This window comes from Saccostrea cucullata, unplaced genomic scaffold, assembly GCF_032062105.1.
Source record: "Saccostrea cucullata isolate Sc308-1 unplaced genomic scaffold, CSIRO_AGI_Scuc_v1 ctg6310, whole genome shotgun sequence".
NCBI lineage: Eukaryota > Metazoa > Mollusca > Bivalvia > Ostreida > Ostreidae > Saccostrea > Saccostrea cuccullata.
In genome coordinates this window covers 411-19970 of record NW_026929420.1, presented here as the reverse complement: position 1 = coordinate 19970, position 19560 = coordinate 411, and the positions used below count along the sequence as shown (strand labels likewise).

At 33.6% G+C, this 19560-nt stretch overlaps 1 protein-coding gene across 1 annotated transcript; it reads left to right on the top strand.

The window, feature by feature from the left end:
* Positions 1–736: 736 nt before the first annotated feature.
* On the top strand, positions 737–12548 carry LOC134280802 (uncharacterized). Its single transcript, XM_062763256.1, is given in 8 exon segments — positions 737–1568; positions 1649–1822; positions 6968–7432; positions 8219–8470; positions 9248–9778; positions 9940–10064; positions 10294–11466; positions 11871–12548. Coding segments are annotated over 8 exon segments (4230 nt in total).
* The last annotated feature ends 7012 nt before the right edge of the window (positions 12549–19560 follow it).

Here is a 19560-nt window from a genome sequence, read left to right as displayed (position 1 = left end):
AGAGAAAAACGAAATTCTTGAATGATGAAAATCGAAACTATTAAATTTAAAAAAAAAAAACGAAATTATAAAATGGAGAAAAACAAAATTTTTAAATGAAAAACTGAAATTAAAATACGAAATTTATAGATGTGCACAAGGACCTAAACCCATGAATCATTCCACATGTTCCATAAAGCGCACATGCACGCGAGTGTATTTATTTTTCTTTTTTAATTTTTCATTTCCCCCTCATGCTTTTAATGTGGAAACAATATAAGGTCTGAAGAGTTACTAAGTGATCCTTTATAACACGTATTTAACAAATTGACACACTGATTTGGAAATGCTATAGTAGAATGATCAATAATAACTATAATAGTCTTCCAATATTTTGTATTTTAAATAATATAATTTTTTTATTTTAAAAGTACTTGTTTTTTTAAACAGATGTAATCGATATTAACGCTTGAAACATGCTATTCATAGTGACAGTGAAAAGATTTTCATCACCCAATGTAGAGGTATTTATGTTTATTTTTGTCTTATTTCTGTTCTATAGCTATACATTACGTTCTTAAAAACAAACTACTAATATTTGTACACGATATTATTATAGAGATATATATTTAATGCACATTATTGTGATTTGCAGAGGAAATCTGACTGGCTTGATAAAATCAGCACGTGATTCTCTTATGAAAAGAAACCCCAGGAAAAAGACGAGTAAGAAGTAAATGATTGTCTGCTGTAAATGATGTACAAATTAGTGTTACAGAAATCTGTCAGAGTGAGAGGTGTCAGTCAGGGTAGTCACATTTCCCTTGTCGCAACAGACCGAGCCTGGGTCAGTGATTGGGTTAACAATCTTATCTTGACAAACACATCGGGTGATGAATTGCATCGTCTGACAGATATAAAACAATATAGTGATGGAATTCATACAGTGAATGGTGACGATGATTTAATTTATATAGACAGAGACCATAATATCAACAAACTGTCTAAAGATAACATAGTAAAGACAACATTGATAAAGTTCATGGCACCATGGAGACCAATGTGTGTCTACAGCTCCCCCTCAAGTTGAGACCTGCTGGTCGGGATGTGCCATACTGATACAACGCAATATACAGGCAAGGTTGTCCGGTATAACTCCGAAGGCGAAAACATCCAGACCATACAGCTCGACAACAAAGGTCATAGATTATATAATATACCTAGCTACATTACAGAGAACAACAATGGAGATGTTATTGTGTCGGACTTTCTCCATGCTGTAGTTGTTATAGAGCGTGGAGGTAGACACCGCTTTTCCTACAGATGACCTTTATCAGGATCACGACTATTTCCACGTGGAATCTGTACTGACGCGCTGTCACACATCCTGGTGTGTGATTATAGAACCCACACGATACAAATTGTAGACAGGAACGGTAACACCCTGTCACAGATACAGACATCAGAACACGGCATAGACAGACCATGCGGCCTGAGTTATGATGATGACAAACAACTACTTTGGGTAGGGTCAGACGACAACAACACAGTCAACATATACAGAGTGGTAGATAGAGACTCTCTGACCGGTAAGTAACAACATATTTTGTTAATTAGGTATGTTTATATCTTTATGTATCTTGTGAATATTTTTTTTTCTTGTTGAAAGGTCTCCCTCTGGAGGATTTTAAGTGCAAGAATCATCCAAGCTGTCCATTATCTCAGTTCTGTGTCCCGTGTGAGGTTACTTTGTGTCAGATGTGCATCAGCACCTCTGATGATCATAAAAAACATGATGTTTGCGATGTTCAAAAATTGTTCAGTGAAATTCACAAGAAAAAAGGTTTGTTTTATTTGAATAAGAACAAGACAAAATTTAGAAAAAAATCTTTCGATCATTTCAGTTCCCTTGCACTCAAACTTTAAGTGAGCTTTTCTGATCAACTCTTGTTAGTCTTCCTTCTTTCCTCCTTCTGACCGTTGGTCTGTAAACTTTTAACATGTCCAATTTCATCTCAAGAACCAATATTAAGATAAATTTGTGCAAAGCATTCTTGGGTGCATGGAAAATCAAATTGTTAAAATGTAGGGCTTAATATCCATCTAATGAGAAAATAAAGAAAAGAGCAAAACAAGGCGGGGTCATAACAAAAAATCTTCTCAAGAACCGTATGTCCAAAAAGCTAAAAGTTATGACGTAGTTTAAATTCTGAATTGTTCAAATCAAATAAAATCATAGTCCGCAAGGATACAGTAGGTTGGGACCACAATAGGTAGGTTTTTCAACTAATTTTTCAAGTTGCACGTATATATATATATAGTAATAAACATTTCATATATTCATTTATAGGTACATGAAATTATTCAAAAAGATGATAATTTGTGCATAACTTAAATCAAATCATTAAAAAGTTTTATTATTTATAATCGATGGGAACAAAATTCTGTTTTAAGGACAGCTGCAGGTAACTCAAGTGTGCAAAATGACCAACTCAGTGCCAATTTACGGGTTATCATTTGTAGGAATGACAAATAGGCCGCTTTAGCCTTCGTATTGTTATTTACACAAAAGGGTCCCTTGCATTGTTTTGTACACAAAGGTTTTGTCCAAAACAAAGAGAATGTCTTCACTCTACCCGAAATAACATGGTCAAATGAATGGAGAACATACTATATTCAAGATTTCCAACTCTCTTTGTCGATTGTCCTGAAGAAGAAAATTAAAAGTTGTGTTTTTTTTTTGTGTGTGCACTTTTGCGCTTCCTATATAAATATACATGAATATATCTTCGAGTAAATGCAACAATAATTATCTTATATGTGTTACTAAGCACGAAGAAGAACGACGTCGACCGAGTATAAAAATTTAACCAGGTTAGAATTAAAAAGGGGTGGGGGTAGATTTCACTTTTAAAATCAAGTAAAAAAATTACTTATACATGTTTGTAATTAAATGGTGTCCGCAACTATAGGGTAAATTAGTGCTAAATTTTATAAGCATTGGATTTTACTGACAGCAAAAAAACACTTGGGAAACTCTTTAAAACTGATTTGCATAAAACAGTAAGGTTCCTCAGAACTGTTATAAACAAATTTCAGCAATGGTTTATCGTTCATAACGTCAACTCCTAGCGGTAGTTGAATTGCCTACAATAGGGAATCAAATTTTTACATCGAATTATATAGAAAAGTCTTTTCAAGAGTCACAGGGCAAGCTGTTAAGCTTAAAGTTACGAGGACTTTCCCAGAAAAAGCAGTTCAGTTTCTCTTTGTTAAATTAAATTTTTTTTCATGTCATTAGCATAAAGTAACATTTTTTGATCATGAATATCAAGTTGTATGATGATATCAAATTTAATAAAAAAATATGAAGAAATAAAGAAAGGATGTAAGTGTACACCGGCGCACGAAAGCAAGCCAAACGTAATTAATTTACGTCTTTTATAACGCCATGATCTCTTTTGCTGCTTCACATGCGTCTGTTAACATCCAAAAAAATTTAAAGTAAAAAACCACTGTTGACTAAGTGTCTTATTTATATTCACTACTGTCCGGTTTTTTTGTTGATGTTGTTGATTTTGTAGCAGATTAAAATTTTAGTCGTAATTTAGTCGAAAGATCACATGAAATTGTAGACAGCAAAAAAAAAAAAAAAAAAAAAAAAAAAAAACAACAACACATTGTTTGATGTCGTTCATTGGCCAGAATGTTCCCCACTGTCTGCGTTTAGCAAACAGTCCTCTACTTCGTACTTCGTACATGCGGTAACTATTTTCGGTATAGAGGATGAACAATCATTGTTTTTCATAGCATTTAAAAACAACTTCTCTTTTTAAGAATCTAATGTGTAATGTCAATTCTGTACTCTTCTTTTCCCATGTCTGGTGTTTATAAGCCATATCCAAAACAATTTATTACATCCCCTGCGCCGATTACTAGTACGCGTTTGACAACGTCATTTTCATCAAACTCAATTCCAACAATACTTTGAAAATCATGACACAAATCGTTTGTTTTAATGCTACTTTTATGACAATTTGACATGCTATTAAGATTTTGACTCTGTTTTCACTGATTAAAATTTGAGTTCAACTTTTGACACAGTACCAAAGAAATAGAAGCAAATGGAATTATTATTATATGCATAAGGTATGCGACAGAACATATCGGCCTTCTTATAAATCTTCCAAATATTATTAAGATGAAATATATATATTTAATTATTCACACTTTTTAAGAACATTGAATATATTATGTCGAAGCAAAATATGGTTGGTATCTGTTGTATTTTAACAAAGTTTTTAACATTGTCTACGACTTTTTGGCACAAACCTCGTATGTTAAAGTTTTTTTGAGTAATGTTTATTTTAAATCATGGCCCATGGGGATATACTGTGACCAGAACATAGAATAGAAGTTTTACATTGAAATATGTGGAAAAATCTTTAAAAATCTTCTTCTCCAGAACCACGTGTCCAGAAAAAAGGGGAAATTATGAGGCTGTATTCCTGAGGTAGTGTAAATTCCAAATTGTTAATATCATTACCCAGAGGGTGGTGTGTGGGGAGCAGCAAAAGGACATCACATTTTAAGAAGGGGGAAATCTTAAATAGACCGACAGGGCCATAGTAACCCGCATGAGCACTTTGGCCCATGGACCTCATGTTGAGCATTTCTAAATTACATTTTAATTTGGTCAACTGAGTCAAGAACTATTATATATAACACGTTTCGGTGAAGTGGAACGAAAACGGAGAATTTCATAGTACCTATCCCTTTCAGGTCAGATGAGTTTGACGAACCTAACCCATTTTGTAATAGATCATTTCCTGCAACCTTCAGTTTGAGCAGAAATGTACAGTGCACCTCCGTTATAATCTTTCCCGTTATAAAGTCATCCCTGCCTACCGCTATCCGTCATTATATTCTGATATAATTATGATATCATTATTATCATCTTCGTTATTATCGTCAATTAGGATACTTTTTAGCTCACCTCAACGAAGTTGGGGGGAGCTTATGTGATACCCTCGGCGTCGGTGTCGACGTCCCGGGTTAAGGTTAAGTTTTTTGGAGCAGTTTTCTTTTTAAGTACTTCTATGTCCTATATTGATTAGACATGCATGGAAGATGTCTCTAATGTGTTTCATTGCACTAGTCAAAGTTTCAGATGCTGCAATTTCAGCAAAGGAATGACCAGGTTAATGTTTTTGGTGCAGGTTAACATTTTTGGTGCAGTTTTTGGTGTAGGTCTAATTTCCGAGTAACTATAAGCCCTATGTTGACCAAACTTATATGGATGGTACAACTTAGGATGCATACTACCAGACTTGCTTTGGATGCTGAATCTAACCTACATTTTCCGGTTGAGTGAACAGGTTAAAGTTTTTGATGCAGATTTCATTTCCAAGTTTCTATGAGACATATAATGACCAAACTTGCATCGATGGTACATCTTAGGATGCATACTACCAGTCTTGCCTCGGATACTGAATCTGACCTACATTTTCCGGTTGAGTGAACAGGTAAAAGTTTTTGGTGCAGGTTTCATTTCCAAGTTACTATGAGACATAAAATGACCAAACTTGCACGGATGGTACATCTTAGGATGCATATTACAAGACTTGCTTCGGATGCTGAATCTGACCTACATTTTCCGGTTGAGTGAACAGGTTAAAATTTTTGGTGCAGGTTTCATTTCCAAGGTACTATGAACCCTATAATGACTAAACTTGCCTGGATGGTACATCTTAGGATGCATACTACCAGACTTGCTTTGGATGCTGAATCTGACCTACATTTTCTGGATGAGTAAACAGGTTAAAGTTTATGGTGCAGGATTCATTTCCAAGTAACTTTGAGCCCTATAATGACCAAACTTGCATGGATGGTACATCTAAGGGTGCATTCTACTAGGCTGGCTTCAGAAGCTGAATCTGACCTACATTTTCCGGATAAGTGAAAATGTTAGTTTTTTATACAGGTTTCATTTCCAAGTAACTTTGAGCTCTATGTTGAACAAACTTGCATGGATGATACATCTTAGGATGCACACTAATGGACTTGCTTCAGATGCTGAATTCGACAGACATTTTCCAGATAATAGACCTCGTAAAAGTTATGGGTGCAGGTCTATCACCAAGAAACTATAAGGCTTATATAAACCAAAGTTGCACAAATGATGCATTAAGGGATGAAAACTCTTAATCTTGCTTCAGATGCTGGATTTTAATTACATTTTCATGAATAAGACCTAGTTTTAAGTTTTTATTTAGGTCTATTCCAAAGTATCAAAATTGCATAAATTTTGCATTTTTGGATGTACACTTTTTGTTGGTTAATTGTGTGACTTAATTTGCCTTACTTAAAGACAACATTCGTTGAGGTGAGCTCTGTAATCTCTGATTACCTATGTTTTTAAATAGGATCAGATGGTCCGTATTTTAAAATGGAGGTAAATGAGAAACAGATATATTTACATTCCTCTAGATAATATAATTCATAGTGTTCAAAACAGTTTAGTCTGCAGTAATCAAATATGTAGAAAAATAACATATCTTTATATAGCTAAAGCAATGAATGCAGAAATATTTTTTTCAAATTACACATTTAATAGTTTAGACTGAATGAGAAGTTAATTACGCAATGAATTACAATGTTTCAAATTTACAGGTGACATGTGCAATGGAGCGTATGTAATCTCTCTCGGTTTCTTATGTTAGCTGAGAATTCACGGGATCATTGGACCATATGTACATGCTCTATAAACAATATTTTGTTTATATGGCTGCGGAAACTAAATTCTGTATATTCTGAAACATCCTCCGTTAGTGTAAATACAAGTCTGGGGGTTGGGGGGGGGGGTTGGACCACTTGTATAGTCAAAGATTTTAAAACCAAGCAAATATTTGCTTTCTCTTTGGCCAAAAATCATTACCTACATTGTAAGATGAGTTTTGTTAAGCTTGGACGTATTGTTAATTTGTAGATAGAGATGCAATTTTGATGTGCCTTTTGCTTTGCCCTTCATACAAGATAAATCTGGAAGATGAAGAGTGGATAAAGAAGTATAATGCTGCTGCTGAAGTGTTCAAATTTAGGACAATTAAGGAGGCGTTCAATCTTCAAATTCGAAATTTAAAGAAGTACAAACCAATACTGAAACAGAATAGTGTAGATATTGAATTTTCTCATGAATTCTTTAGAGACAACTGCTTTCTTAGATATGCTGAAAATAGAAAGTTTGTGAATGTATTTCTGGATTGGGCAGAAAAAGAAAACATTGCAAAATACTGCAGATCATCAAATTATCTAAGAAAAAAGACCGAAAAGGAAGTTTGCTGTTGGTTATTGCCAAATCAAACAGAACAACTGATAGAAAGACTTGGAGAGGACATGTTCACACATGTAACGATGATGGACCTATCAATACATGAATTAGTATATAGCAAGCGTACGTTTCTATAAACATTTTATTTAATTTAAAGATTTGAAAAACCATTTTTTTGAGAAATGATTTTGTTGTCACCTTTTTTATTAAGTTTCCATCTTTTCATTAGTCTGTTAATCTTTATCATTTTCATCTTCTCTTACATACAGAACCAAATGACTAATTGCAACCAAACTTCCCACAAAGCTCTTTGGGTGGAAAGTCATATTCTTTTACAAGGGGAGATAATAATTTACACTTAAAGTATATCATTGAGGGAATTAGCAAGATTCTAGTGTTCCAAGGCCAGAAATACGTATTTCCCTAGGTTAAAGCTGACATGAATTCTTAAGAACGCAACATCTATGTACGACTTGTTTCATACCAACTATAGCCGTATTCCGCCACATTTCTTTCAGATACCTTGTCTTATTGTAACGATATACACTCAAGTGCGCTCGTTACACTTGAATGATTTTTTTTAAAAATCGAAGCAGGGATGAAACAAGCTCACCTGACTTGCATGGGATTTTATTAACAATGATTTCAAAAGAAATATGCATTTCTGATGATCTTATTTTGTATATGGAAAAATCAGAAGATGAATTAAAGTAAAATTTCACGAATGCTTGGTTTATTTAAATATACACGCATCTGTACATTTATTTTACATTTTACTTTTTAGGAACAACTGTACCAGATTACATGAATCTTGCGGATAGTGCGGATTTAAATTTGATTTGTTCTTGTTTACTTTAATAATAGTAACAAAGCTACAGTCTTGTCAGAGATGTTTTTTTTTCATTATAGTTGGTATACCAGTAAAGGTTATAATGAGAGGAGATGAGTCTGTGAGGAATTTTATGGATAACCTGAAGAAAGGAGAGACGACCATGTACCACGCCTCCGGAATGATCATTGGGTGTGCTGGTAGTGGGAAGTCAACCCTGCTAGAAAGACTGAAGGGAACCAACCTGATAGAAATCCTAGAAAGCTCAAAGTCAACCAGAGGAATTGATGTGCAGACTGACATATTTGATGTAACTGGAAATACAATTAAGGGTATGATTTTCATAAGATAAAAATAATATGTGTCACAATCAAGAAAACTATAAAAGAATGACTTTTTAGCATTATGATGTTACTCTATTTGAAAGAGGGGGAGACAATATCTTGTTCTTCAGTCTTCTGTTTGTGTCCATGTTGTAATTTTTATAGGATAATACTAGCTAACTATTCCGTACTTGTAACAAAGAATATATAGAATAGTGTGGCTTAATTTTGGAACACATTATTCGGCAAACCAACACTTACACTGCAGAAAAAAATTGTCTAAATTATATTAGAAAATAGAAATAGTTGAATATTGAGATCAAAATTGATTTGAAGATTATTTATGGCATAACAAATTTAATAGTATTGAACAATATTTAATAACGCCGAGTTTCAAGAAGGGACACGTCAAAAAATGAAAAAAAAAATGTGTGTACATATTTGTGGACCCCTACATACCCCCCTGCAAAGTAAAAAAAAATGAATGTTCATTCTTGACAAAGATTATACATTGATCTGAATAATGGCCTTGTAAATGCCACTCAATGCCACTAAAGCTAATTTATCCCAATAGTTAAATTATGTATAATATTGGGGTTGTTACATGTCAGAGAGAGAGAGAGAGAGAGAGAGAGAGAGAGAGAATGAGCATTGAGACCTATTGGACTGACTAGTTCAGTACATTATGGAATAACATGCATTCATCGAGCTACTTATGTTCCAAAGGGGAAAAGAATTAGAATAATGATTTTACATTTAAAATTTATTTATTTGACTTTAATGCAGTAAACTCATCAAACCAAAAACAACGCTTTAAAGTTAAAATTGAGGAATCAAGTAAACAAAAGACTATTCTAGAACAGCCAGCCGAATTATCTGGTGATACGAAAAAGCTGAACATTGAAAAGAAAGGGTATCAAAATGTGACAACCGATAAAGCTAGCGATAAAGAATCGGTCAGTGATGAAGAAATTAAACACGAGGGCTTGAAAACAGAATCCGAATCACGTAAAGGAAGTGAAGCTTCTGCCTTTGTGGAAAAAGAAGAGGAAACAGTTCAAAACAGACAAGATGTCTCTAAGGAATCAGATATATCAGGAGTTTTACGAGTTTCTAAAGATATTTCAGATGATCCCGAGAAAAAAATTACCATGACGGACTTTGCAGGACAGTGTTCATATTATGCCTCACACCAGATTTTTCTGAGTCCACGTGCTTTCTTCATTCTGGTGCTGAATATGGAGAAGTTTGATGATGAGGTTGGAGAAGAAGTATGTTGTACGAAAGGCTCCATCTATGAAGGATGGACACACAGAGGTATGTTACTGTAAAATGAAATTGCATATTGGTTATCTAGTGCAGAATAAGGCAAGTTAAAAGCAAAATTATAATCTTAAAGGCAAACTATTCAATTATAAGAAATAAATGAAGACAATTTTAATTTAATAAGTAGTCATGAATGTTGATATTTTTATCAGATTATCTAACATTCTGGGCCAAGTCCATTCACCAGTACAGCAGTGAAAAAGCTCCTATTATACTGATTGCTACTCATGCTGAAGAAAAAACAGAACAGGTGTCTGAGATCTTACCGGGAATTTTTGTTAAAATGCAATTAAAAATGCAAAGAAAACATCGAAATGTTGAACATGAAATGATTTGATAATTAACTGGAGAGGTTATGCATGTAAGGTAATCCACTTGCCACACATGTTAAATTATTAGCATTGATTCCATTAGGTCCATCTCTTTAAATATAAAGGCAACAGTTTTATGATTTTATAGTGGTTTTGTGATCAAATATTTTTAATTTAGTTATATATTTTTGCAAGGAAGAAAAAGAGTTTTTCTTTGAAATATGGAAAACTTTGGAGACAGAGGACAGATCCCTACAAGGTCATCTTGGTACAAGAAGGAAGTTTGCTGTAGGGTTCCATGACAGTGAATGCATTAAAAAAATCAAAACATCAATTGTTGATGTTGTTCAAAATCTTGATCACTGGGGTGAGAAGCTTCCATGCTCATGGGCAATGTTTGAAAAATTCTTTCAGGAGACGAAAACGCTTAAAATAATCGATAAAGAAAAGCTGCTTGCCTTTAACAAAACATTACCACAGAACATAAAATTGGAGAATGTCGAAGATATTAACACCATGCTGCAGTTTTTTCATGACGTCAGAGAAATTTTGCATTTTGACCAAGGAATTCTGGGTGAAATAATTATTCTTGATGTTCAGTGGTTTGCAGATGCATTCAAAAATGTAATAACTGATGAAAAACACGCAGAGGAAGATATATATCAACTTGCATCAGAATGGTTGAAATTCAGTGAAACTGGAGAATTGAGTGACTCTTTGCTGTCTGCTATATGGGGAATGTCAAACAATGGATACCTTGAACACAAAGAAAAAATCATGCTCTATATGGAAAAACTAGGACTCCTGGCTAAAATGGAAGATAACAAATGGTATGTACCCTGTATGAACAAGAGACCATTTCCTGCAAAATGCTTTTCATTATACCCTGCCTCCTCCATCCTCTGCTACATGTTTGATGTTCTTCCAGCTGGTATTTTTCAGCGTCTTGTAGCAAGTTGCATGCAGTTTCCAGTGTTGTCAAAGAAAATAAGAATGGAAAAAGAAAATCCATGCATTTACCAGACAGCAGCCGTGTTTCTGTTTGAGATACACTGCATTCTGCTTGGAATGACTCAATCAGAAATTCAGTTGCAGGTGTACGTAATTGAGGGAGAAGTAGAAATATCCACATGTTTGAAGATAAGGGAGAAGGTTGAGAGTGAATTGCATACTCTGTCCACTACATTTCAAAGAAATTTGAAATTCAAAATTGGCTTTAAATGCAGACCAATCGGCTTTTGTGACAGTGAAAGAAGTCATGTGATCAAGGAATCCGAGCTAACGGAGCCGACTCTTCTGTGCCCTTTCTGTCCTGTGGAGAAAAAGCACATTATTGACACGACAGAAATCACCAAATACTGGAAACAGGTAGTGTGAAATGTTGTCTTTTAAATAAGTCTGATATTTCTCTTAAAACATAAAAAACTTTTAAAAGATATGATCTTTGAGAGGAAATTATCACATTCATAGTTTTAAAATAATGTCGAAAAAAATTATGAGTATATACCAATGTTTCGCTTCAAAGTTCTTAAATATAGATTAACATAATATACAAGATATACAGAGACATGACATATCAAATGTATTTTAAGGTACATGAAATAAAAGTCCAGTTTAAAACGACCAACACATGTCTATTTTAGGTTAAAAAATAAAACTATCTAGGCCGTTAGAAAATTGCTTGTTGTCATATCATATGTTTTTCTTGGATAAAACACTTTGTGCATTTGTTATATAAAACTTTTCCCTGTATGAGGAAAAAAAATTTTCAGATGAAGGCAAGCGCTTCTACAACTCCAGTGGCCTCTGGACAAGACCTAGGGGACCGATCAAGATTTGCAAAACTTGGAATGGCAACGAACGATGTGTTAAATCAGGCATACAGAGATATACTGGAGATGGAAGTGTCACATTCCGACATTGAGAAAAAAGTCAAAGCATCACCTGTTTATAAAAGATTGCGCCCAGAACAAGAGCATCTCTTGCAGGATGCTAAACATTCGGGATATAAGAATTTTGATATCTCTTTAACATACACATTGATCAGAAACATTCGCAAAAAGATTGCTAAACCAACAAAAGGAAAATGGGGAGAAGAACCCGCAGTAGGAGATGTGACCGTAGGTGATGATATAGAGAGAATTAGGTCAATCCGAAACGGTCTGACTGCACATGTGTGTTCTGCTTCCACATCTCAGACAGAATTCGATGACACCTGGTCAATGATGTCAGATATCTGCAAAAGATTGGAAATCACCACTGGAAAGAAGTATTTGGATGATCTTAATAATATTCAAAAACTGACCTTAAGGAAAGAAGATGAGAATACTATTATAGAAAAGGTCAAAATGGAAAGCCAGCATGAAATGGTGAAAGCAATTATGACAGATGTGCAAGAAATTAAAGCAGCAGTATTGAAGGCTGAAAGCAAGCATGCTTCGAATGTTTAAATGAAGAAGGTGTGCCTTTTGTCAGTTCATTTGAAAACATATCATTTTTTAAACTTTCAGAACTCAAGGATTGTGCTTTTATAGCCAAACCAAACAAGTTATTCTACGGATTTTTTTGAATAACAATTGGAATAGTATTCCACAGTTATATTTCTTTTCTTGTGATGGGACTGATTAATATTCCATCTGAAAAGATAATTTAGTAATGCTTTTTGTTAAGAAAATGGTAAGTGCATGATATTGAGTGTATATATATGCAGTCTTGCAAATGGAGACTGACTCTTGAATAAATGGATGCAATGGAAATAATGATCTCCTGTAAATAGGTGTTATTATACACTGCTTTTTCTATCCTCTGCTACATATTTGATGTTCTAAATATGTTCCTGTTGACATTTTTATCTCCCGTGTAACGCGATATATGAAATATCATTTCAGGAGTATTATCTTCAAAAGTGATGAAAAAACAGTTTTACAAGACAGCGGCTTCGTCTCTATTGGGAAAGAATATGCCCTTAAAGATTCACCAACAACTGTTTACAGGCATTCAGTATTGATTGAGAAAATGAAACGTTTACTGATTTGGTACAAATTAAAATAATTGTACTTTCTATCAAGTACCTTCCTAAGGAACCTGAATTATATATGGCTTTTATGACATTGAACCGTGCCACCTGTTGAGGGAACTAATGAAAACTCATTCGCGTTTCTTATTTTATTAAAATAGTTATAAATTAATCACTCTAAAAATTTTATTAAAAGGATCAGTCAATCAATCAATCAACTGAATAATAGAATTATGCAGGAAACTAAATAATATTCAATACTGTATACAGGGAAATTTTCACCTCTTTCACCCATGTCGGAAGTGGGCTATCTTAAACAAAATTTTTTTTCTGGCCGAATTCAAAAGGGACAAAGTTGTTGCAAATGTGAAAGGGCGAAAATAACCCTGTATACAGTACATTGTTTTACATATAGTTTTAGTTTTTTACAACTTACTGAACTTTTATGCAGCATAAACTTAGAGTTCACATTATAGAAATGTGAAGTTACCATTTCCCCGCAAGCACCTTAAAGCGCGGTACAAGTTTCTCTTAAGTTCAGAGTAAATAATATACTCACCGTCAATGAAAACGCAACACTCTAATTTTAGGGTGAAAAATTATATACGGGATATAACTATGTGCCAAACAAGTTAGGACATCTTTTACTTTGCCAAATAAGTTATTTAACGGTTGAATGAATTTCTTGTGTTTGCTCTGCTCTTATTTTGTATATTTGTTTAATGGACGTTGAGATTGAATACTGTTCGTTATTTCCATATCCTTCTCTACCGGAAGTTGCTTTTTAGCCTTCTTCACAGAAATCAAATTTGAGATTTTTTGTAAAAATTTTAACAATATTTTGGGTTTTCAAGGTTTTGTAGCTGTTTATCATAAGTATTGAACTAAAATCCCGGTAAAAAATCCTTCTTTCTTTACCGGATGTGATGCCTATATTTCCATGATTTCCTCAAAATGACTGATTTTCATTGCTAATGCTGGAGATTCTCAAAATAAAGGAAAAAAGAACTGCAAATGTACACTATTTAACGACTCATCAGGCTCATGTTTTTCAATAGCATAAATAACAGCTTCATGACCGGAAGTCCAAGAGTTACTACACTACGTCAAGTTAGAGAAAATTCGACCGCAGTATCTGAACAACAGGCAGTTAAAAATGCCCAAGAATATTTATTTCGCTCAGATAAAGACATTGATAAACCTAATGCATGGTAGAAATCGGACTGCGTAAATGTATGTTGTACATGGCGGATTAGCATGTTTTGATGAAATGGTCGGAAGGGGGGGGGGTGTTTCATTTAAATGTTATCTGTTTAGAGGGCAAAAAAATCAACTTTCGGTAATGGAATGAAAACCATTCAACCATTAAATAACTGATTTGGCAAAGTAAAAGATGTCCTAACTTGTTTGGCACATAGTTATATCCCGTATATAATTTTCACCCTAAAATTTGAGTGTTGCGTTTTCATTGACGGTGAGTATATTATGATGTTAAATTTAAATAAGAAAATAACTTATTTTATGAGATTTTAGCAAGCATAAAATAGAAGGAAATGTGCTTTAAATTGAAGATTAAATGTACTTTTAATTAAGGTCATTGGCAACGCAGGGTTTCCGAAGAAAAAAGGTTTATACATAGGTTTTCTCACTTGTGAAAAAAAGTCATTGAGAGTGATCTCCCGTATGGAATTCTCTAGGCGCTGAAAACCAATAAAGCATAGGTTACAGACTGAGAAGTAAACAAAAGCACGTGTGTTTTTTATGGAATATATTCAACTCTACAGTAATAAAAGAAAAGCAGAGGTGGGTTTGTTTACATTGTGCTGAGGGGGCAGACAGTCAACAGGCCGTCATTTAGAATAGGAACATGAATGCTGGGAAGTGCAAAGATGTGAATTAATTTTGCTGAAAGTGGTGATAGCCAGGTAGACCGAATTGAGAACGATTCTATAGGTTATGTGAATGAGACACCATTAAAAGTTACTATAAATCCTTCTTAAAATGTTTTATGACAGTTCGCTTCCAATAAAGTGAATTATAGAATAGAAACAAACAACCAGTCTCTTGATCATAATGAATATTGATTAGAAGTGAAGGGAAGTAACTCAAAATTAAAAACAGTGCTAGTATTTCTGTGTTTTGTTTCAATATTTTCATTTTCAGCCGAAGTATATGCATGTCATCGGAAATAAGGTTTCAACAATGTATTTAATGTATAAACCTTATGAAATACATGGGTTTTGGAGAAAACGTATGGTTGAAAATAATATAGGGCCATTTTATCAACATTTTACATAGGAAATGCATTGAAAATTGTAAAAACATTGATTTGGCAAAATCTATAAAGGAAGGCTGGCTTGATGGATAAAAAGGACTTGAATTGAATATGTTTGGTACCATTAAACCTGTTCAAAAAATCTTGAAAAAATCCTATACGAAAACCAGAAACGTTGCCAATGTCCTTACAGTGCGTGAAAAATGCATGATAGCGGAGAAACAATGTATCCGTGATTTTGCCTTACAATTAGGAAATGGTATTTGCGTTAAAATGCGTGACTGTAGGGAAGGGGATTAATAGTTATTTCAACTTTTTAATAGTAGATACAGTGCAAGGAACTAATTTTGTTACATAAACCAGCATCAGGATCAGCATAAGTAGGATCAGGATAGAACTAGCATCAGCATCAGCATTTAAAAAAACAGCATTACTTGGATCAGCATCAGCAAGCAAAGGATAGAACTAGCATTGACCAAAGTGAAAACAGATAAAGGAAAGTCATTTAATACAAATTACAAATTAAAATTACCCCAAAAATATTAGTTTTAATGGCTTAAAATAGCGATGCTGTTTCTGAATTATCCACTTCCGGCAGGATAATCCTACGTCCGGTACCATTACTAGCATTGACCTAGTTTCAAACCAGCATCAGGATAAGGATCAAACCAGGATCAGGATAAGGATAACTAGCATCAAAATCAGCAAGCAAAGGAAGCATCAAAATCAGCAAGCATAGGAAGCACCAAAATCAGCATTGATGCTGTAACAAAATTATTTCCCTGCACTGTAAATGAAAAATTGAGAAAAATGCCAAATCTTTGTGCAATAGATAATCCTAAAAGACTAAGAGAGGGAAAAAATGTGTTTAATAACAGTGCTGCAGAACCCTTGTTTTGTTTTGTTTGCATGAATATTATGAAAATGAGGGAAATTACAAGCAATTAAATGGATCCATTTAAGATTTGTTGATGATCCATGATTATCCTATTGCTTTTGGGCCACAAAAGTTTATTTATTCGCTTATTTTCTTTGAATATACTGACCGTTACATTATAGTCTGGTGACCTTTAAGGTCCTTGACTGTCCACATTCAACTTTATAATATTAATGTATTATATTTTTGCTGAAAAAGTCATAGTATCGCCTTCAGAATTTGTATAATATTGACCTTAGACAATTCTGTAAATATCTTTGTATCATTTATTTTTTTGTCTAAAGTTTGCTGATTCGTGATAAAAATCAGTTGCAATACATATTCAAATGTGGTTGATAATGGAATAGTCTTTTAGATTACAAGAATTGTAGATATGAATATAATATGCAGGTGCATATTAACTTAGCAAATTGTGAATTTAAATATTTATATCGAGGATTTATAATATGTATTCAGCAATAAAATGTTTGGGTTTTTTTTATTACCTGCAAATAATTTTGATAATCAATCTAGAATAAAACTTGAGTAGAAATCATCATTAAGTCTTCCCTTTGATAGAACCTTGAAATTTGTAAAAAAAAAAAAAAATTCTAAATCATCTCAATTACTGGTAAGCATTGGTAGCAATATATTTGTTTCAGTGTATGTTCATTTGAAATATTATCAATTTGTCTTTATAAGATCTTGTCGCATCTCCATATGAGTGAAAATTTTTCGAGAGGGACGTTAAACAGTATGCAATCAATCATATTAGATCTTCTCTGTCAAAGACTCAAAGAGCTAATGCTATGACCATTTGTGCGGTTTGTGAAAACAGTTTAGGGTATTTTACTATCCATGAGAACCTCGAGCTCTTGGACAATTATTGTCAAATTTGTCACAGGGTATCCTTAGCCAATTCCAAGGGCTCCGTTTTCCTTTTACTAAATATAAGGCTACAATTCTTAAAAAAGTAGATAATCAATTATTGTAAAGAAAACGAGAAGTGCTAAGTGCTAAAAAATCTTCCAAAGAATCACTGAATAGATTATTACCACACTTGCAAACAATTAAGGATGAGGATATGTTGTAAATCAAAAATTGTCCAAGGCATCACCCTGAGGCAAAAGACGTGGTCTTAAGGTCGCTTCAAAGTTAACTAAAAGTTATATTTTATTAAAACGTTGATAATTTTCTTCAAGGTATCAACCTGGGGTAAAAGGCGTGGTCTTAAGGTGGCTTCAAAGTTTCTTATTATAAAAACTGGCTTCATCAAATCTTGACAGATAAGGCGTCTTGTCATATCATGTTGACTCAAAAGTAGGTCACCATAACTTACACCTTAGCCGAAGGCTTAAGTGAGCTTTTCTGATCAAAATGTGTCCGTCGTCTGTATTCATTGGCGTCATCGTTTTCATTATAGTAGTTGATGTCATTATAATAATAATTGTTGTCACTAAAATAAAAGGTGGTTGTTGGCTTTTATCAAGTGACTGTATTGTTAAACATTTCTTGACCGCTAATATCTTTACAAGCAAAAAAGAAATGGTACACATCTTCAATTTGTCCGCATTCTTGAACAATTAGGAGAATCAATTATATTCGCTAGATATATATCATGCTCAGTATACTGTTATTCCTTAGTTTTGTATGAATTATATTTAAATTGCGTTTCCAATATTAAAAATACCAAGGCGGCTTTTGAGGGTGAGAACATAAATATGTAAGTTGTCAGAACTTATCTCTGATCCTTTTGTGATAAACAATAAAATATATTCAAATCAAAGCCGTTTTTCTACTTATAACAAAGGATTCCTATCTTCATTCTGAATAGAGTTTATTATCTCTTGAAACAAAGTTAGGAACACCAGTGATGGTTCGTGCAGCAGCTAGCTGAACTAGCTAAAGTTTTTGGGAGTTGATTCTATCAACGATTCTAAGTTAGTGGGCCACGACAGGAAGTGCAACTGACAAACAGCCGCCAAGGAAAATGAGCACTGCGAAAAGGGAAACAGTTCCCCATTAAACTTAAACTTAAGTCTGTCATTTTAATTTCCTCTTAAGCATCTTTCACCTTAATAATCATACCGATTCCGATATGTATTCATACATTGTGCATGTATTCTAATTTTAAGAAAGAAATTCCCTTCTAACAAACCGTCTGCAGTATGATGAGAAAACATGATAGTATTCTGGTGATCATTTAACAAAACAGTTTTGTTGCAGTATATTTAGACAATAAAACAAGGAGCTTAGTAATCAGATGTACTATAGAATTTAAAGTCAAATTGGAATACAGAGAACAAAACTTCATGTCTAGCCTAGCTGTTTTGTTTACAAATACGTGTGTATGTGTGCACCTGACTCAGGCTGATTGATAACTCAACGGGCATTTTGTGCTTGCGAATCTCTAATATGTGTAAAGCTTTAGATAAGATATCCCAACTACTGCAAAAGTGACCTATTGTATGGATAAATATAATTTCTCACGGTTTACTTTTGTGTCCGGAATGATAGTAAATGAAAGTATACATTACATAGAATTATTTTATATGCGTCGTAGTATATGAAGCTTGCTAATTTCTTTTGTTTATGGAAAGTTGTACAGTCACAGTATAGTGAAAGTCAATTTGCGTGATAAGATGATTGTTTGCCTAAGCAATATAAAGAGAGGAAACAGATTATTGCAAATTGTTGGCACATTGAGTATTTTAAGGGTCATGAACCCTCTGCTCACTCATATAAAATGTTGCTTGAACCTTGACAATTTTCCAAAAGAAAAGTATTTTATAAGTAAAATACAAACAATTATAGCATAGCTTGCGGGGCAAAATTGGACAAAAAATACACTTCAACTTGGCAAATCTATAAAGGAATAATAGACATTTATGTCATTAAGAGTTATCTCTCTTATCAGAGTATCAATGTACCTTAAGGACGTAGATGGATGTTGGGGTATCCAATTTCCCTCTAACACAAATCTGTGTAATACTAGTGCATAAACATTTGGGGAAAAAAGACCAAATACAAACGTACATTATGCTTTGTGGTTTAACAAATACCTCGCTGCAATTTTAATTAGATTTCACGTAACACGGTCTCAAAAATATAAAATGTTAAATTTAAAATTGAATTATATACCAGGCAAAAAGACATAATTAATATGTCATAATCGAACGAGTTCTATTAAGTATGAAATACACCAATCTACAATACACCGTCACATACTACATGAACTATACTTATATTCACATT